Source organism: Oncorhynchus nerka, linkage group LG14 (assembly GCF_034236695.1).
Source record: "Oncorhynchus nerka isolate Pitt River linkage group LG14, Oner_Uvic_2.0, whole genome shotgun sequence".
In the NCBI taxonomy this organism is placed as follows: Eukaryota; Metazoa; Chordata; class Actinopteri; order Salmoniformes; family Salmonidae; genus Oncorhynchus; species Oncorhynchus nerka.
Window position 1 is genome coordinate 77,796,052 of NC_088409.1, and position 21,917 is coordinate 77,817,968.

Consider the following 21,917-nt stretch of genomic DNA (forward strand, 5'->3'; position numbering starts at 1 on the left):
GGTTGGCAGATGAAGCAATATATTCTCTCCTCATACAAGAGGGAACAATATACACTATATATACAAAAGTATGTGGACAATGTAGAATGTTGGCCATAGAATGTTCTTACTGAAGACCTCAGTGACTTTCAACGTGGCACCGTCATAGGATACCACCTTTCCAACAAGTCAGTTCATCAAATTTCTGCCCTGCTAGAGCTGCCCTAGATAATTGTAAGTGCTGTTATTGTGAAGTGGAACCGTCTAGGAGCAACAGCGGCTCAGCCCCGAAATGGTAGGCCACACAAGCTCACAGAACCGGACTGCCAAGTGCTGAAGCACGTAACGCGTTATAATCATCTGTCCTCGGTTGTAACACTCACTACCAAGTTCCAGGCTGCCTCTGGAAGCAACGTCAGCACAATAACTGTTCGTTGGGAGCTTCATGAAATGGGTTTCCATGGCCGAGCAGCCGTACACAAGCCTAAGATCACCATGCACAATGCCAAGCTTCAACTGGAGTGGTGTACAGCTCTCCACCATTGGACTCTGGAGCAGTGGATATGCGTTCTCTGGAGTGATGAATCACACTTCACCATCTGGCAGTCTGACGGACAAATCTGGGTTTGGCGGATGACAGGAGAACGCTGTTGGCCCCAATGCATATTGCTAACTGTAAAGTTTGGTGGAGGAGGAATAATGGTCTGGGGTTGTTTATCATGGTTTGGGCTAGGCCCCTTAGTTCCAGTGAAGGGAAATCTTAACACTACAGCATACAATGGCATTCTAGATGATTCTATGGCAACAGTTTGGGGAAGGCCATTTCCTGTCTCAGCATGACAATGCCCCCATACACAAAGAACTTGTTCTCAACTTGCCTACCTGGTTAAATAAAGGTGAAATAAAAAGCGAGGTCCATACAGAAATGGTTTGTCGAGATCGGTGTGGTAGAACTTGACTGGCCTGCACAGAGTCCTGGTCGCAACCCCATCAAACACCTTTGGAATTAATTGAAACATAGACTGCGAGCCAGGCCTATCATAAACTCAACCCATTTCAACAATCACCATTGAGAACCATGAAAACCTGCAACCCTTTAGCATTCATCTCATTGTTTTATCTTCAACAAAACGGATATCAATCTAAACAATAGAGTTAACAAAATGCGACAGAAATCAAGCAGAAGCAAAACGCAGGTACAGTACTGATCTCACTATGTGAGTGCGGATGTTGCAAATCATTTTTAATAGTTGTCATCAGATGGTTCATTACATTAAACTATCCTGGCTAATATCCTCTAATCCAATGGCTCTCCCACATCCTGAGGCCATGAGCTCAGAGAGAGGAGGGGCAGCGGGGGGGCAGTAGCCCAGTGTATAAGCAGGTTAATTGCCCTGATGCAGAGACTGACTGGATCACAGCAAGAGGAGCCCATTCTGTTACCCTGTACTGTTCTGTTCCATGCCAGCCAGGCACACAGGCAGGCTGACAGGCAACACAGAGGACGGCAGGCAGGTAGGCAGGCAGGCAGAAGAGAAGGCAGGCAGGCGAGAAGGCGGGCAGCCAGTGAGTTCCAGGGGCAGCACAGAGGCAGGCAGGCAGGCAGGCAGGCAGACAGGCAGGCAGGCGGGCAGGCGAGAAGGCGGGCAACCAGTGAGTTCCAGGGGCAGCACAGAGGCAGGCAGGCAGGCAGGCAGGCAGACAGGCAGGCAGGCAGGCAGGCGAGAAGGCGGGCAGCCAGTGAGTTCCAGGGGCAGCACAGAGGCAGGCAGGCAGGCAGGCAGGCAGGCGGGCAGGCGAGAAGGCGGGCAGCCAGTGAGTTCCAGAGGCAGCACAGAGGCAGGCAGGCAGGCGGACAGGCGAGAAGGCGGGCAGCCAGTGAGTTCCAGGGGCAGCACAGAGGCAGGCAGGCAGGCAGACAGGCAGGCTCGCAGGCAGACGGGCAGCCAGTCAGTCCCAGGGGCAGCACAGAGGCAGGCAGGCAGACAGACAGACAGACAGACAGACAGACAGACAGACAGACAGACAGACAGACAGACAGACAGACAGACAGACAGACAGACAGGCAGGCAGACAGGCAGGCAGGCAGGCGGGCAGGCGAGAAGGCGGGCAGCCAGTGAGTTCCAGAGGCAGCACAGAGGCAGGCAGGCAGGCAGGCGAGAAGGCGGGCAGCCAATGAGTTCCAGGGGCAGCACAGAGGCAGGCAGACAGGCAGGCAGGCCGGCGAGAAGGCGGGCAGCCAATGAGTTCCAGGGGCAGCACAGAGGCAGGCAGACAGGCAGGCAGGCAGGCAGGCAGGCAGGCAGGCAGGCAGGCGGGCAGGCGAGAAGGCGGGCAGCCAGTGAGTTCCAGGGGCAGCACAGAGGCAGGCAGGCAGGCAGGCAGACAGGCAGGCTCGCAGGCAGACGGGCAGCCAGTCAGTCCCAGGGGCAGCACAGAGGCAGGCAGGCAGGCTCGCAGGCAGACAGGCTGGCAGGCTCGCAGGCAGACGGGCAGCCAGTCAGTCCCAGGGGCAGCACAGAGGCAGGCAGAAAGGCAGGCAGGCAGGCAGGCGGGCAGGCGAGAAGGCGGGCAGCCAGTGAGTTCCAGAGGCAGCACAGAGGCAGGCAGGCGGGCAGGCGAGAAGGCGGGCAGCCAGTGAGTTCCAGGGGCGGCACAGAGGCAGGCAGGCAGGCAGGCAGACAGGCAGGCTCGCAGGCAGACGGGCAGCCAGTCAGTCCCAGGGGCAGCACAGAGGCAGGCAGGCAGGCTCGCAGGCAGACAGGCAGCCAGTCAGTCCCAGGGGCAGCACAGAGGCAGGCAGGCAGGCTCGCAGGCAGACAGGCAGCCAGTCTGTCCCAGGGGCAGCACAGAGGCATGCAGGAAGGTAGGGGTCTCACAGACTGTATGTGACGACGCGTGGTTGAGCAGGTTGTGTGCTCAGAGTGAGAGCGCTGACACATAGCGCCACCTAAAGGAGGGAGATGTCAAAAGCTTTGCTCCTCGAACAAACCAGCTCGGTCTAAACATATACACACAAACACACAAGTTGGTACACGATACTCTTAGTTATCAGGTGTAGATTCTTGCATTCCCCAAAGGAAGTGTGAATTCTCCAGTACTGAAGATGGGAGACTGAGATGTAGCCTAAGGAATCTTAGCCTCAGAGTTTGATCAAAACAGGTGGCTCTGGATCTTCTAATATTTCTATACCACCTGTCCTGGGGTCTGTCTCCGCCATCTTCACCTTCATATGGATGCCCTCTACTGCTCCATCGCAGAGCTCTGTGCTCTCTTCCTCTGAGTGTGACACCCTCCCCATTCACACACACACACACACACCTCAAGATCCCCTCCTATCCCTCACTCTCTGAGCTGCCCTCCCTCTCCTCCTCTTCTTCCTCCCCTCCCTGCTTCCATCCCTCGTTTGCATTCCTCTCCTGGGCTGGGTCCTGGATCATCGCCCGCTCAGGCTGCCCGGCTGGCCCTGTCTGTTTTCATTCCCCTCTGAGAGGACAAGTCGTTTGGGAGAGAGGGGAGCAGATGACCAATGGCTTCTGACCTTTTCTCCCTCAATATAACTCCTCCGCACCGCGCCGAGAAAGTGGCAATCAGGCTAGGCAGAAGTGACACCCTGATCTGAGCATGGCCGAGCCCCACACAATCACAGTGTCACTTCCCATCAATATGCGACTGCAGGTGGGTGGGTTGGTGGTGGGGTGGGGGAATGGAGGGGTCTGCGGGTGAGAGGAGGGTTAGCTTAGCTGTGGTGCTGCACAGGTCACAGCCAGGATTCCCCTGACAACGCACACAGATTAACACACACTTGTTTGTTTTGCAGGACAGCAAAGACTAACTTGCATGCTTTCTCTTTGGTCCAGAAAGTAATTCTTCTGTTTCAACAACTACAAAAAGGATACCATTTGATGCCAGTTAGTCTTGGGCTTTCATTTCAATGCAGATTTTGAGGTGGGGACATGTGAGTTGGAGAAGCAGGGGCTTTCTTTTTTTTGTGCGGTCTCGCCATCCAATTGGTTGGTGTTGAGCTGCAGTTCCAAAGATCATTCCCACTATGAGAGGATTCATTCAGTCATTCATAGCAATAGATTACAGTGTCCATCCCGGCGTCTCCAGATTCCAGGCGAGTCAATTACATAAACCGGGGGAAAATCACAGGATAGTATTTCACGGCCTGCTCAATATGAGGCAGTTTCATGACTGTTACTGTCAGACGTGGTACATGTGGGAGGAGGACGTAAGCCAGTGTGAAATACAATGAAACGCTGTGCACTCTGGGAACACATGTTAGAACATGAGCTGCCATGAAATAGACTGACTTAGAGAGTGGTTTCAGGACATAGACTGTGGAGTAGTAGGCTCTGTTCTGTAAGCCACCAAAACAAACACGTCTGGTGTCTCAAGAGACAGCGGGGCCACAGTGAGTGTGGCTTCCTAGTGGAACAAAGTATTGTGGGATGCGGAAAACGTATGCACAGTGGTGGATTAAACCGCGTTTAAACCAAGGAAATATGTGAAGAGGAATTATATTACAGATTATTTTCCAAATCACCTTAACAAAATGTCTTGGTGGAGCTGAGGGAAGAGGATAAATGAAGGCCACAGAAATATGTGGGATATAATTAAACAAATTGTATGCCAAACTAAAGTTGTTGTTCAGGCATGAGTTTCCATGTTGAGACGAGAGAGAGAAGGAACACATCTAAGTGATGATATGCCTCAAAAGGGGGCATTATCATTTGAAAAGATCCTGAATGTGTGGCTTCGTCCCCTCTGTGCTGAAAATAAAATTGCCTGATGTGTAAGATTTACCTTTGCCACGCTTGGCCCTGATCAGGCGCGAGGGTCGCAGCTCCACGTGTCATCTGGTGGCTCCATCGCCGTGCCTCCAATTTACACACAGCGCTGCTCTGTATTTCAAAGGAGCCCCAGCGCCAGCCTCCTGTTAGCCATCGCTATCTGGGCCCCACCGCGCGGAGGCAAGATTAGGCCAGCTGGAGAAACCGCTCGCTGCTCTGTACCCCCCCTTACCCCCTCCACACACCCCATTTACATTTTCATCTGAGATTTTCCTCCCCTGCTCATCCCTCCTTCGTTCTCTTCCCCCTCCTGGGCCTTAACTAGCCTGTCCTCCACACACCTTTCTCTCTAGCTCTCTCCTTTCTTCAGATGGGCTGGAGGAGAGAAGTATACCGCCACGCATTGGAGACAGATGGTATTGCTTGCTTTCTCTTTCTCTCTCTCTCTCTCTCTCTACTCAGCTAATGGAATAATGAATTAAACTTTTGATGTAAAAAACAAACAGTTCCTTAGCAGTGCAGCTTTCAATGATTTAATCTTTAAGAAAGTGACATGCTTTAGCAGAACATAAATAGATCAAAGAGTTACTAATAAATATGAATTGAGAAAAAACGCATTCAAACAATATTGGCAAATTAAACAAGTTGGAGATAAAAAAGGAACACGCTCGCATGAGATTGTGAGCTGTTCTGTGAATTTGCAACCGAGCCTGAAACATTGTATGGTGAAAAGTGCAAAACATCTAAATACAGACTGTCTGAGAAAAACATCAGAGTTCTACTTTCTCCCTGCACTCCTCTATATCATGTATATGCTGAGGAGACAATGAGTTCTACTTTCTCCCTACACTCCTCTAAACCATGTATATGCTGAGATAATGAGAGTTCTACTTTCTCCCTACGCTCCTCTATATCATGTATATGCTGAGGAGACAATGAGTTCTACTTTCTCCCTACACTCCTCTAAACCATGTATATGCTGAGATAATGAGAGTTCTACTTTCTCCCTGCACTCCTCTATATCATGTATATGCTGAGGAGACAATGAGTTCTACTTTCTCCCTACACTCCTCTAAACCATGTATATGCTGAGATAATGAGAGTTCTACTTTCTCCCTGCACTCCTCTAAACCATGTATATGCTGAGGAGACAATGAGTTCTACTTTCTCCCTACGCTCCTCTAAACCATGTATATGCTGAGAAAATGAGAGTTCTACTTTCTCCCTACGCTCCTCTATATCATGTATATGCTGAGGAGACAATGAGTTCTACTTTCTCCCTACGCTCCTCTAAACCATGTATATGCTGAGAAAATGAGAGTTCTACTTTCTCCCTGCACTCCTCTAAACCATGTATATGCTGAGGAGACAATGAGTTCTACTTTCTCCCTTCACTCCTCTAAACCATGTATATGCTGAGATAATGAGAGTTCTACTTTCTCCCTACGCTCCTCTATATCATGTATATGCTGAGGAGACAATGAGTTCTACTTTCTCCCTACGCTCCTCTATACCATGTATATGCTGAGATAATGAGAGTTCTACTTTCTCCCTACACTCCTCTATACCATGTATATGCTGAGGAGATAATGACTACTACTTTCTCCCTACACTCCTCTAAACCATGTATATGCTGAGAAAATTAGTACTACTTTCTCCCTACACTCCTCTAAGCCATGTATATGCTGAGGAGACAATGAGTTCTACTTTCTCCCTATACTCCTCTAAACCATGTATATGCTGAGATAATGAGAGATCTACTTTCTCCCTACGCTCCACTAAACCATGTATATGCTGAGATAATGAGAGATCTACTTTCTCCCTACGCTCCACTAAACCATGTATATGCTGAGGAGACAATGAGTTCTACTTTCTCCCTACACTCCTCTAAACCATGTATATGCTGAGATAATGAGAGTTCTACTTTCTCCCTACACTCCTCTAAACCATGTATATGCTGAGATAATGAGAGTTCTACTTTCTCCCTACACTCCTCTAAACCATGTATATGCTGAGGAGACAATGAGTTCTACTTTCTCCCTACGCTCCTCTAAACCATGCATATGCTGAGATAATGAGAGTTCTACTTTCTCCCTACACTCCTCTAAACCATGTACATGCTGAGATAATGAGAGTTCTACTTTCTCCCTTCACTCCTCTAAACCATGTATATGCTGAGATAATGAGAGTTCTACTTTCTCCCTACGCTCCTCTAAACCATGTATATGCTGAGATAATGACTTCTACTTTCTCCCTTCACTCCTCTAAACCATGTATATGCTGAGGAGATAATGACTACTACTTTCTCCCTTCGCTCCTCTAAACCATGTATATGCTGAGGAGATAATGGCTACTACTTTCTCCCTTCACTCCTCTAAACCATGTATATGCTGAGATAATGAGAGTTCTACTTTCTCCCTACACTCCTCTATACCATGTATATGCTGAGATAATGAGAGTTCTACTTTCTCCCTTCACTCCTCTATACCATGTATATGCTGAGATAATGAGAGTTCTACTTTCTCCCTACACTCCTCTATACCATGTATATGCTGAGGAGATAATGACTACTACTTTCTCCCTACACTCCTCTAAACCATGTATATGCTGAGAAAATTAGTACTACTTTCTCCCTACACTCCTCTAAGCCATGTATATGCTGAGGAGACAATGAGTTCTACTTTCTCCCTATACTCCTCTAAACCATGTATATGCTGAGATAATGAGAGTTCTACTTTCTCCCTACACTCCTCTAAACCATGTATATGCTGAGATAATGAGAGTTCTACTTTCTCCCTGCACTCCTCTATATCATGTATATGCTGAGGAGACAATGAGTTCTACTTTCTCCCTACGCTCCTCTAAACCATGTATATGCTGAGATAATGAGAGTTCTACTTTCTCCCTTCACTCCTCTAAACCATGTATATGCTGAGATAATGACTTCTACTTTCTCCCTTCACTCCTCTAAACCATGTATATGCTGAGGAGATAATGACTACTACTTTCTCCCTTCGCTCCTCTAAACCATGTATATGCTGAGGAGATAATGGCTACTACTTTCTCCCTTCACTCCTCTAAACCATGCATATGCTGAGATAATGAGAGTTCTACTTTCTCCCTACGCTCCTCTAAACCATCTATATGCTGAGGAGACAATGAGTTCTACTTTCTCCCTACACTCCTCTAAACCATGTATATGCTGAGATAATGAGAGTTCTACTTTCTCCCTTCACTCCTCTAAAACATGTATATGCTGAGATAATGAGAGTTCTACTTTCTCCCTACACTCCTCTAAACCATGTATATGCTGAGGAGATAATGGCAGTACTACTTTCTCCCTACGCTCCTCTAAACCATGTATATGCTGAGATAATGAGAGTTCTACTTTCTCCCTACGCTCCTCTAAACCATGTATATGCTGAGGAGATAATGAGAGTCCTACTTTCTCCCTACGCTCCTCTAAACCATGTAAATGCTGAGGAGATAATGAGTGCTACTTTCTCCCTACGCTCCTCTAAACCATGTATATGCTGAGATAATGAGAGTGCTACTTTCTCCCTACACTCCTCTAAACCATGTATATGCTGAGGAGATAATGAGAGAACTACTTTCTCCCTACACTCCTCTAAACCATCTACGTATATGCTGAGATAATGAGAGTGCTACTTTCTCCCTACACTCATCTAGACCATGTATATGCTGAGGAGATAATGAGAGTGCTACTTTCTCCCTACACTCCTCTAAACCATGTATATGCTAAGGATATAATGAGTACTACTTTCTCCCTACACTCCTCTAAACCATGTACGTATATGCTGAGATAATGAGAGTGCTACTTTCTCCCTACACTCCTCTAAACCATGTATATGCTGAGGAGATAATGAGTGCTACTTTCTCCCTACACTCCTCTAAACCATGTATATGCGGAGATAATGAGAGTGCTACTTTGTCCCTACGCTCCTCTAAACCATGTATATGCTGAGGAGATAATGAGAGTGCTACTTTGTCCCTACGCTCCTCTAAACCATGTATATGCTGAGGAGATAATGAGTGCTACTTTCTCCCTGCACTCCTCTAAACCATGTATATGCTGAGGAGATAATGAGTGCTACTTTCTCCCTGCACTCCTCTAAACCATGCATATGCTGAGGAGATAATGAGAGTGCTACTTTCTCCCTGCACTCCTCTAAACCATGTATATGCTAAGGAGATAATGAGAGTGCTACTTTCTCCCTGCACTCCTCTAAACCATGTATATGCTGAGGAGATAATGAGAGTGCTACTTTCTCCCTGCACTCCTCTAAACCATGTATATGCTGAGGAGATAATGAGAGTGCTACTTTCTCCCTGCACTCCTCTAAACCATGTATATGCTGAGATAATGACTTCTACTTTCTCCCTTCACTCCTCTAAACCATGTATATGCTGAGGAGATAATGACTACTACTTTCTCCCTTCGCTCCTCTAAACCATGTATATGCTGAGGAGATAATGGCTACTACTTTCTCCCTTCACTCCTCTAAACCATGCATATGCTGAGATAATGAGAGTTCTACTTTCTCCCTACGCTCCTCTAAACCATCTATATGCTGAGGAGACAATGAGTTCTACTTTCTCCCTACACTCCTCTAAACCATGTATATGCTGAGATAATGAGAGTTCTACTTTCTCCCTTCACTCCTCTAAAACATGTATATGCTGAGATAATGAGAGTTCTACTTTCTCCCTACACTCCTCTAAACCATGTATATGCTGAGGAGATAATGGCAGTACTACTTTCTCCCTACGCTCCTCTAAACCATGTATATGCTGAGATAATGAGAGTTCTACTTTCTCCCTACGCTCCTCTAAACCATGTATATGCTGAGGAGATAATGAGAGTCCTACTTTCTCCCTACGCTCCTCTAAACCATGTAAATGCTGAGGAGATAATGAGTGCTACTTTCTCCCTACGCTCCTCTAAACCATGTATATGCTGAGATAATGAGAGTGCTACTTTCTCCCTACACTCCTCTAAACCATGTATATGCTGAGGAGATAATGAGAGAACTACTTTCTCCCTACACTCCTCTAAACCATCTACGTATATGCTGAGATAATGAGAGTGCTACTTTCTCCCTACACTCATCTAAACCATGTACGTATATGCTGAGGAGATAATGAGAGTGCTACTTTCTCCCTACACTCCTCTAAACCATGTATATGCTGAGGAGATAATGAGTGCTACTTTCTCCCTACACTCCTCTAAACCATGTATATGCGGAGATAATGAGAGTGCTACTTTGTCCCTACGCTCCTCTAAACCATGTATATGCTGAGGAGATAATGAGAGTGCTACTTTGTCCCTACGCTCCTCTAAACCATGTATATGCTGAGGAGATAATGAGTGCTACTTTCTCCCTGCACTCCTCTAAACCATGTATATGCTGAGGAGATAATGAGTGCTACTTTCTCCCTGCACTCCTCTAAACCATGCATATGCTGAGGAGATAATGAGAGTGCTACTTTCTCCCTGCACTCCTCTAAACCATGTATATGCTAAGGAGATAATGAGAGTGCTACTTTCTCCCTGCACTCCTCTAAACCATGTATATGCTGAGGAGATAATGAGAGTGCTACTTTCTCCCTGCACTCCTCTAAACCATGTATATGCTGAGGAGATAATGAGAGTGCTACTTTCTCCCTGCACTCCTCTAAACCATGTATATGCTGAGGATATAATGAAATGAAACAGGCATGAAGAAGACGACCCTGACACTCTGACTCCATCAACAGCCAAGTGAGCGGGGTGGTTGTCAACTGAAGCAGGCCACCTCTCTCTTTCTCTCCCTCCTACCTCTCTCATTCCCTCTCTATGTCTCTGAGATGGACTAGATGCTAATGGAGAAGAGAGGAAAGAGTGTTATTATTTGGGAGGCAGTCCAGGCTGAGAGAAGAACCCTCCATTCTGAATGCCTGTCTCTCTGGCAGACCTTGTTAACTCTGTTTGGGGGAGAATCTCATTTAGGGGGACGCTGGATGGACTTTAAGCCCGAAGAGAAAGGGAGAAAGAGAGAGAGAATGAGAGAGAGAAATAGAACCGGAGAGAGCTAAGGTGATGCATTGCTCCAGTAAATGCCCATGACTCACCCTGAATATCAAGGGCAGGGAATCACCCTCTCTCCGTCCTATTCTCATTGCCTTCATGTTGAACAAACACAGAGGCTTCACTTTGCCTGCTGTGGGTATGGCTTTGCAGAGAAGAATAATCTCTCACTCCCAGCCCATAGAATGGGCTACATTACATCAAGGTGTACGTCTTAAGGTGCCATATACAGTAGCATCAATAGAATATTGTGTTCCTTGGAGGGAACAATGTCCCTTTGGGTTCTTCCAAGATACTAGAGGTCTTTCAAACTCCAAATATTGCTTGCTTCCGCTATATTCAAGGGATATGAGTAAAAATAAGACTGCTAAGATATTTGAGCCTGTGAATGTGTAAATATATGGTTGTGCTTGGATGGTGTGCATGTAGGAGAGAGAAGGAGAGAAGGAGAGGCAGAGAGACTAATTTTACATTTTCTGCATGTTCCCGATGGCAGACAGCTGACCTTCAGCACAGACACGCTTGGGTGGGTAACAGCGCTCAAATTACGTCCGTTCCAAAGGACTACATGAAACAGCCAGTACGCTTTAAAGTTGTTCAATTAGATTATCCTTTTCATTTCTTTCTTCTAGTGTGCAATCAAGGGACAGACACACCACCAACAACCAAACACGCTGGTGCATATGCTGCCAAGCACACACAGGGAGGGTGAGGGAGGGAAGAGGAGGGGAGAAAGAGAGAGACTGAGACTGTAACCAATCGATGCAGCAGATCAGGATACTGCAAGTTTGTCCAGACCTGGACACAGAAAGTCTTTGAAATGTTAATATGGAAGAATTGTGTCTTATGATGCAGGATGAATACAATTAATAACAATAATACTTGTTTCTAAAACTCAAATGATAAACTATTTGAGGGAATGACAGGAAATTATTCTATTCATTTCTAAATGACCAATTACCAATGCAACTCATATGTGTGTCTGTGCAAAAATAACAATCACTTCCAGGGCACTCATGCTTACACAGTAATACACACACACACACACGTCACAGACACATCAGTCTCCTATCTCACACTTCGCTGTGATTCCTTCTCTCTCCTCCCCCTTTTCTGTGGCTGACACTGCTCTGTATCCCACCATCCTGTCGAGGTGACAGTCATTTGGACAGCAGCTCATCACACATTAACATGCAGCTGTGTGTGTGTGTGTGTGTGTGTGTGTGTGTGTGTGTGTGTGTGTGTGTGTGTGTGTGTGTGTGTGTGTGTGTATGTGTGTGTGTGTGTGTGTGTGTGTGTGTGTGTGTGGAAAAGGGAAGGAGAGGGTACTTTCAGGGGATTTGCAGTAATTATATGACAAAATGCTGGCGAATCTCTCTGGGTGCTGAATAGAGGCCCACGGGTCAGGGGATGAAGCACTCTCGTCTGGGTAATTTGTAAATGTCATTCAGGTGGGGTCCTCTGTCAAAACCACGCCAGCCAGCAGGGAGTAAGGGTGGAAGGCAGGGAAGGAGGGTGGGAGGCTACAAAAAGGAAAAGCACAGCAACCTTTAGTCATGCAGATTATTCTAAAACAGGTGCCAGGTCTCCCTCCTTCTGAAGGACCGGTCTGCTGTGGTCTGTTGGGCTGCTGCTGACTGGTCAGGGACTTCCTCATTTTGACATTCAGTCAAAATGTGCATGAATGATACAAATATATTCATGTCATCTAATACTACCGTTGTTGTTTTGACAAAAGGTGCAGCCGATGAGAGGCAATATGGATGTTGATTCCAGTTGAAAAATATTACGTTTTTTGTTGTGTGATACTGAATTTGCAATTCATTTGTGTGAGCATGAATAGCGTGAGTATCTGTGTTTTCTGTCCCTGCTCTCAACAGACAGGTGACAGAGGTAAGACATGTGGGGGGAAGGGTGTGTGTTGTCAAACGAGCCCAACAACAGAGCGTGTTACTCCGGCTTCAAATAATCACTGCGACGTGTATAGCTCAAGCCTCAATCGATGCCCTATTACCATTATCTTTGAAAAGAGCTGGCTCATTTTCCTCTAAGTGGCCGATCAGTGTTGCCTGTAAACCAGGGCATTAGGTGCCGCCTGCCCCCCCCCCTCCCAACATGCCAGCCCATGGGAGTGACATCCCCCACCTTCAGTCACCCTAACCCTGTCCGAGGGGAACCGTGAGGAGGCATGGCCGTCATCCTCAATACAACCTGAGTTGGTCATTCGTATGTAATCATGAAACCATGGTGGCTGGGAATGCATTCTGAACACAAAGCGTCAAGGACTCTCTTTCTGGCTCAGTCGCTGGAGGAATGCACTAGAGTCACACTAAGGTTTGTAATGTTTGCTCTCACCCACTCACTATTTCTGTGCATATATTTAATACTATGAGCACAAATACAATAAGGTGAAATCAATGGCTTTTTAAATACATGTTACTTAAAGCCGAGGTTAATTTTTAACATTGGTGATGCCGGAAGTAGAAACCTTCAAAAACATTAAGAATTCCCCTCATTTTGAAGTTAATGCATCACAGTGTTTGATTGTCTGCAGTGTGTTAATTGCTGGGCTACAGCAGCAGACATGTGACCCTAAGAAAATGCCAATCAATGGCCCCCACAAGAAACCCTATGTGTCTAGCTATTGCATTTCAATGAAACCAAGGTTGGGTTTTCTAGTTTTAATAATCTGTGTCGCTGTTTACTCAACAGATTAATTCAGTTCCAACCTTCCAGGCAACAATCATTCGTATAAAATAACAAATATTGAGCTTCGAAGACACTGTCCATGGACATGAGCCACCAAGACAGGGCATTGACAGAAGTAGTGTCGTAATGCTGAGAAAGCATAGACTTCCTTTAATATGATTAAAAAGCCATCATCAATGGACAGAATCAGCTATCAGAAACAGATCAAGGACAGTGTTACAGTGGAACAGAGAAAAGCAGACAGCTTCCAATGCAGTAAACAAAGGCAGGAGAAAACTCAGTCTAAACCAATACAACAAGAGTTGAAGATTCTAGCCGCATTAGAAAAAGTAGACCAATTTATTTCTAAAAGAGAGGGAAAGGACAAATAAACTGCTCAGACATACATTTCCTGCAGTGGTGCGCGAGGCACTCATTGGTGACTTTTATGGCTAGGTAGTGGGAGGAACGGCACTATCAGACTATTGGTTTTTATTACAGAGGGTATAATGGGGCCTGCTGGAGTGATGTTATACTGTTCCTGTCTGGCTGCACCATGACGCACTGTTCCAGTTGTCACCCTCCATGGCTGATCGTTCCAGTCGTCACCCTCCATGGCTGATTGTTCCAGTCGTCACCCCTCCATGGCTGATTGTTCCAGTCGTCACCCTCCATGGCTGATCGTTCCAGTCGTCACCCTCCATGGCTGATCGTTCCAGTCGTCACCCTCCATGGCTGATCGTTCCAGTCGTCACCCTCCATGGCTGATTGTTCCAGTCGTCACCCTCCATGGCTGATTGTTCCAGTCGTCACCCTCCATGGCTGATCGTTCCAGTCGTCACCCCTCCATGGCTGATCGTTCCAGTCGTCACCCTCCATGGCTGATCGTTCCAGTCGTCACCCTCCATGGCAGATCGTTCCAGTCGTCACCCTCCATGGCTGATTGTTCCAGTCGTCACCCTCCATGGCTGATTGTTCCAGTCGTCACCCTCCATGGCTGATCGTTCCAGTCGTCACCCCTCCATGGCTGATTGTTCCAGTCGTCACCCTCCATGGCTGATTGTTCCAGTCGTCACCCTCCATGGCTGATTGTAGGCACATGTGATAGCTACTGTTCTGTGTGCTTTTAAAACCTTTACCTTTAACCACGCAGCCTGCCTTCCTCTCCCAAACCATCTGGTGATTCTGAACACCCCGTCCTCTATGAATGCCCAGGCAGGTCCCTATATTGGCCCATCTAGAGAACAGGGGAACTATCAACCTGAGGCATGTGCTAGGCCAGCTTGATGTCATTTTAGATTTCCACTGTAACCCTTCAACCCCCCTGCTGTCCTATTCAATTCAAAAAAAGGAATGCCGCAACTTCCACGTCGAAACCATTATTAAGTGCCCTTCAAATCGGTAAACCAAGCTGTGAAATTGAAAAAGGAGACTAGATACCAAAAAACCCCTAAGCAGCCGTTAAGAATATGACCACTTGAATTATCTCAAGGCTAATGACTTTAGCACAGGTGTGAATCTAACTAACTAGGCTACATCGCAGAGAGTAAGTTACCCGTGAACATTCCACTTTGTCATGATAAACAGTGGCAGGGCAGTCTTGAGACTCTCCATGCACTGTGTTTGTGGCTGTATCAGAGGGATAGGGGGAGTGGGTGGGTGTTGTGGGGTAGAGAGAGGGTCCCAGTCCCTCCACAGTGCAGGCCTGACTGCAGCCCGATCCACCGAGAACCTCATGCTGTCGGGGACCATCCCATTTGAATGCTCCGGCTTCCTTTATCATTGGCACAAGTGGTGCAGAAAAATTGCTTGGGATTAATTTGGGGGGCCTGTGAACACAGCTGGGATCAGTGAATACAGCTTCCTCAGAGGTGGCGCTCCTTAATACTGGGCTTGACACACTTTTATTAACACTGGGCTGCTCCGTTTAAGTGTTATATTTTTCAATGGTCGAAGGCTACGGTGCAACTTGAAATGGTATTTAGGAAGTAACAACATAATTGTACAAAGTGATAAGGAAATGAAACCTTTTGAGCTCTCCCCAAAACGTAAGGGTTTTACTCTCCCTCTTTGGTTGTGAAGCGTACTGTACTTGTATGTATCTGGCCCACCCAACACAGGATCACAGTGGGATCTGTGTAAATAACTACAGTATAACACAGTGTGATCTGTGTAAATAACTACAGCATAACACAGTGTGGTCTGTGTAAATAACTTCATTATAACACAGTGTGGTCTGTGTAAATAACTTCATTATAACACAGTGTGATCTGTGTAAATAACTTCATTATAACACAGTGTGATCTGTGTAAATAACTACAGTATAACACAGTGTGATCTGTGTAAATAACTTCATTATAACACAGTGTGATCTGTGTAAATAACTACAGTATAACACAGTGTGGTCTGTGTAAATAACTACAGTATAACACAGTGTGATCTGTGTAAATAACTTCATTATAACACAGTGTGATCTGTGTAAATAACTACAGTATAACACAGTGTGATCTGTGTAAATAACTCAAGTATAACACAGTGTGATCTGTGTAAATATCTACAGTATAACACAGTGTGGTCTGTGTAAATAACTCAAGTATAACACAGTGTGATCTGTGTAAATAGCTACAGTATAACACAGTGTGGTCTGTGTAAATAACTACAGTATAACACAGTGTGATCTGTGTAAATAACTACAGTATAACACAGTGTGGTCTGTGTAAATAACTTCATTATAACACAGTGTGATCTGTGTAAATAACTCAAGTATAACACAGTGTGATCTGTGTAAATATCTACAGTATAATCTGTGTAAATAACTACAGTATAAACAGTGTGATCAGTGTAAGTAACTAAATTATAACACAGTGTGATCCGTCTAAATACCTACAGTTTAACACATTGTGATGTGAGTAGATAACTACAGTATAACACAATGTGATATGTGTACATAAATACAGTACTCCTCCAGCATCTGTGGTTCTCTGTGGTTCTCCTCCAGTGTCTGTGGTTCCATCTGGTTCTCCTCCAGTGTCTGTGGTTCGATGTGGTTCTCCTCCAATGTCTGTGGTTCCATCTGGTTCTCCTCCACAGCATCTGTTGTTCTCCTTCAATATGTATGTGGTTCTATGTGGTTCTCCTCCAGTGTCTGTGGTTCGCTGTGGTTCTCCTCCAGCGTCTGTGGTTCTCCTCCAGCGTCTGTTGTTCTCCTCCAGTGTCTTTGGTCCACTGTGGTTCTTTGTGGTTCTCCTCCAGTGTCTGTGGTTCTCCTCTAGTGTCTGTGGTTCGCTGTGGTTCTCCTCTGGTGTCTGTGGTTCTCTGTGCGTTTCCTCCAGTGTCAGTGGTTCCATCTGGTTCTCCTCCACAGCATCTGTGGTTCTCCTCCAATATGTACGTGGTTCTCTGTGGTTCTCCTCCAGTGTCTGTGGTTCTCCTCCAGTGTCTGTGGTTCCATCTGGTTCTCCTCCACAGCATCTGTGGTTCTCCTCCAGTGTCTGTGGTTCTCTGTGGTTCTCCTTCAGTGCCTGTGGTTCTCTGTGGTTCTCCTCCAGTGTCTGTGGTTCCATCTGGTTCTCCTCCACACCGTCTGTGATTATCCTCCAATATGTATGTGGTTCTCTGTGGTTTTCCTACACATTGTATGTGGTTCTCTGTGGTTCTCCTCCACAGTGTGTCTGTGGTTCTCCTCCACAGTGTATGTTGTTCTCTGTGGTTCTCATTTACAATGTATGTTGTTCTCTGTGGTTCTCCTCCACAGTGTGTCTGTGGTTCTCTTCCACAGTGTATGTGGTTCTCTGTGGTTTTCCTTCACAATGTATGTGGTTCTCTGTGGTTCTCCTCCACAGTGCATGTGGTTCTCTGTGGTTCTCCTCCACAGTGTATGTGGTTCTCTGTGGTTCTCCTCCACAGTGTGTCTCTTTGTCCAGATAGGAGTAATGGAGCTAATGAATGAGGCCAGCTCTCATACACCCCAACACCACACTTTGATTGATGGTTGTTGCTGCCTTCAGCCCAGAATTGCACATATACCAGCTGACAGTGCTGCAGAACTGCTGGAGTAGACACTGGGCTTTGAGCACCAGTCAACTGCACCAGACTAGCTATCACTGGCCTCTTCAGCTTGAACACACACATTCACATAAAACACACACATACATACAAACACACATAAAAACAAATACAGGCACACACACACAAACGACTAGACCTATCATCTGTCTGTTTCCTTAATGCTGATGGCTCCAGAGCAACGGTGATATGGTCTCTCTTATAGCGGACACACTCCAGCAGACAGCAGCTTGCTTCCAGCAAAAAGGTTTGTTTTATGTGGAAAACGATATCAAAGTGAAATACTATTGAAGGGTAAATCAAATATGCGGTGCGGGGAGGAAAAAACATAAAGTATCCATTTCAAAGTCATTTTCACCTGAATGTTATTCTAACGCTCTTAATAACTGACGCTTTTTTATGATGTAATAGGACACTGAAGACATCGGCAGTTGGCTCCCCCGAGGCGAGAGATAAAGTGGTGGACAGGCTCAGGAACCATCAAGAAAGCACGGTTCCACTGAACTGCACCGCAGTGCACCACATTACTCCCACTCGCAAAGGTCACATTCAAATAAGCTCTGCATTGGTTACACACACATATGGACAGAGAGAAATGAGAGGGAAAATACACAGATATGCAGCAGTGCCTGTCTCATGAGTCCTGTGTCATTTTATAGCACATAGACTACTGTGTTACTGTATGTGCATCACTCAGGGCCTATAGTGATGACAGGGACTGTTCACTTTGAACTCTTCGCCTATGAAGACACAGCAATGCTCCGCATCATTGGTCATTCAATGTCCTATTAACATGGAATTCAAACCAGGTGTTCAAAGGGAGACAAGAGTAGGGGAAGTGAGAGAGAGAGCGAGAGAGAGCGAGCGAGAGAGAGAGACTGACTGTAGACTGTCAGAGAGACACACCAACATAGAGAGAGGAGAACAGAGAAGAGAACCAGAATAAACAGAGTGGTCAGGAGGAGTAGAACAATGTGGGTGGGTTACATTACAGTGAGCCAGCCAAGCAGGCAGGCAGTGTGTGAGGAAATGGTCTGGATAGCCACCGCTGCTGTGTGGCGGTTGGATTTAACAAACGTGTCTGAAAGCAATCAAACAATGTCTGGCCCAATCTACGCCTTCATCACGATAAGAGGCAGCAGTAAGGCCGGCTGGCTGGGGAAGCGAACGGCGAGCGGGCCGCTCTCTAATCAGAAGCCGGACCGGCGTAATTGCCTGCTACAATCTATCTCTGCCACCGCCGGCCACCAGCCTTACACACGTATTAGACAGGGGCCCGGTTCATTTCAATACGCCGTGCCGAGCGCCGTCAAGTGAAATTGGCAGGGTAAATAGGAACTGCTGTTTATTTCCCACTACCACACACACACATACTGTACACACACAGCCACATGCACACACATCCACAACCTCGGTTGTCGTATTCAGGCAAAACAGGGGAGTAAGAAAAGAGAGTGCCATTAGCTCAGGCAGAATCCACCCCGACCGACAGAAATTACTGTCAGCGGGGCAGCCCTGCACTGCAAGCCGCAAAACAATGGCAGGGGAGTCCAAATTAAAGCACAATAAATCACAAGGTGTTTAACTGTGCGGAGCGTTTGGGAGCCTTGCCTCATTCTGCAGGAGTGGGTGAGGGTGGAGAAGGGGCATGAGTGTGTGGGGGGGAGGGGTGCGGTGTGAAGGTGCTGGGGTTGGGGGAGGGGGGGGGGCTAATGACAGTATCCCACCCCACACACAGCAGTATGGGAACGGGTTGAGGAAAATCTCATAATGGGAGAAAAGGCTTATTCTGCGTCCACCTCAAACCAGCTTCAACCACAAACACTTCCACAACTACACTGGGAACAGTAGAACATTGATTGTGATACTTCTGGTATCTCTTAACTGTGATCTTCATACAAGAATTAGGGCTTTCTTTCTGAAACATTACATTTTCATTTCAATTCGATATAATGCTTGGCCACAACAGTGGCCTCGACTAAGTGCTGAACTGGGAGACGATACACAAACCTGTACAAAAAACCTGATCAGTGTAAACTGATGAACAACAACAGGAGTGTAGAGGGGCACTTTAACATAATGGTAGCAGTCAATGAAAACCTGTCCCATACCAGACAACACAATCAATATACTAGATGACCCACAAATGACAACACACACAAATTACTACAGCAACAAAAGAATGTTGGACAAAAGGTGGTCGTTCATCGTACAAAAATATTATTCAAGGTCTTTCAGGAGTGTATAGGTGGTGCCTTAGTATCTGTCATTTTAAATCCAATGGCTTGGTCCAGTTCCCTTTTTATATGAAATACACTATATACACAAAAGTATGTGGACACCCCTTCAAATTAGTGGATTTGGCTATTTCAGCCACACCATTGCAGACAGTTGTATAAAATTGAGCAATGCAATCTCCATAGACAAACTTTGTCAGTAGAATAGCCTTACTGAAAGGCTCAGTGACTTTCAACGTGGCACCGTCATAGGATGCCACCTTTCCAACAAGTCAGTTTATCAAATTTCCGCCCTGCTAGAGCTGCCCCAGTCATCTGTAAGTGCTGTTATTGTGAAGTGGAAACGTCTAGGGGCAACAACGGCTCAGCCGCGAAGTGGTAGGCCACACAAACTCACAGAACGGGACCGGCAGGTTCTGAAGCACATAGCACATACAAATTGTCTGTCCTCAGTTGCAGCACACACCACGTGTTCCAAACTGCCTCTGTAAGCAACATCAGCACAATAACTGTTCGTCGGGTGCTTCATGAAATGTGTTTCCATGGCCAAGCAGCCACGCACAAGCCTAAGATCACCATGCGCAATGCCAAGCGTCGGCTGGAGCGGTGTAAAGCTCGCCACCATTGGACACTGGAGCCGTGGAAACGCATTCACTGGAGTGATAAATCACGCTTCACCATCTGGCATTCCGATGGGCGAATCTGGGTTTGGTGGATGCCAGGATAACGCTACCTGCCCCAATGCATAGTGCCAACTGTAAAGTTTGGTGGAGGAGGAATAATGGTCTGGAGCTGTTTTTCATGGTTCGGGCTAGGCCCCTTAGTTACATTGAAGGGAAATCTTAACACTACAGCATACAATGAATGACATTCTAGACGATTCTGTGCTTCCAACTTTGTGGCAACCGTTTGGGGAAAGGCCCTATCCTGTTTCAGCATGACAATGCCCCCATGCACAAAGTGAGGTCCATACAGAAATTGTTTGTCGAGATCGGTGTGGAAGAACTTGACTTGCCTGCACAGAGCCCTGACCGCAACCCCATCGAACACCTTTGGGATGAATTGGAATGCCGACTGTGAGCCAGGCCTAATCACCCAACATTAGTGCCCAACCTCACTGATTCTCTTGTGGCTGAATGGAAGCATGTCTCCGCAGCAATGTCCAACATCTGGTGGAAAGCTTTCCCAGCAGAGTAGAGGTTGTTATAGCAGCAAAGGGGGCACCAACTCCATATTAATGCCCCTGATTTTGGAATAAGGTGTTCAATGAGCAGGTGTCCACATACCTTTGGTCATGTAGTGTAAAAGGACAGAGGAGCATTTTGTATCATTTTTGTAGGGCACTAGCACTGCCTTTATGAGGGTCCTTGTGGTTTTTCAATCAGCAATAACAGCAGTATTTGGTGACTACCTATCGGAGAGATGCTCTTACAATGATATTTGATCTCCAGGTTCAAAAGGCCTGAGAATCATTCAGGGTCTCTTTTTTAGGTCGGCATGTTCTCCTGCCTGCTGAATGCACCATTTCACACACAATGGAGGCCCTTTCAAAATCGGCCTAGCCTAACAGCTATTTCTAAAATGACTTCTTATTACTTAAAATATGTTTTGAGTCGTCTTTTAAATTACAATGGGTCTGTCAATTGGCTGGACCCTGAATTATTTTTGCCAGAGAAGACAGGCAAACAATTTTGAACTCCTCTGTCTCCCTGAAAGGTGATAAACCATTTCACTTTAAGAGGGATGCACAGCATTTTGTGGGGCACTTACCTCTGGTGATGGGGCATGGGGGCATCAAACCCACTCCTAGAAGCAGTTATGCCTATTGTCTACAACTGATGTGTATCATCTCCTTACACACAATCTAAGGCTAGATATACTACATCTGCAGGGCACAGAAATGATAAGAATTTGATTGACCAGAGTCATTTCTCTGCTTATCGAATGCCCACTCTGAACAACCCAGTATGGCCAGTAAGTGTGCTGAAAAATACATTTTCACACAGATCTTTCCACATTATGGTGACTTTAAACAAACTTTTGCAACAGTTAATGATGACCAAG

The 21,917-nt window shown here is 46.3% G+C and overlaps 1 protein-coding gene across 1 annotated transcript; it reads right to left on the reverse strand.

The window, feature by feature from the left end:
- Nucleotides 1-1,418: 1,418 nt before the first annotated feature.
- Nucleotides 1,419-3,419, reverse strand: LOC135575064 (keratin-associated protein 10-1-like). The gene is made up of 3 exons (XM_065027220.1): nucleotides 3,326-3,419; nucleotides 2,043-2,669; nucleotides 1,419-1,906 (listed from the first exon to the last, which is right to left on the reverse strand). The coding sequence occupies exons 1-3, from the start codon at nucleotides 3,417-3,419 to the stop codon at nucleotides 1,419-1,421; spliced, it is 1,209 nt and encodes a 402-aa protein (XP_064883292.1).
- Nucleotides 3,420-21,917: the final 18,498 nt, after the last annotated feature.

Coding starts and splice junctions, on each gene's coding strand:
- LOC135575064 (XM_065027220.1), bottom strand. CDS start 3,419: ATGATCCAGGACCCAGCCCAGGAGAGGAATGCAAACGAGGGATGGAAG. Junction 2,670..3,325: donor GAGGGAGGGCAGCTCAGAGA/GTGAGGGATAGG, acceptor TCTGCCTGCGAG/CCTGCCTGTCTGCCTGCCTG. Junction 1,907..2,042: donor GCCTGCCTGTCTGCCTGCCT/GTCTGTCTGTCT, acceptor TCTGCCTGCGAG/CCTGCCTGTCTGCCTGCCTG.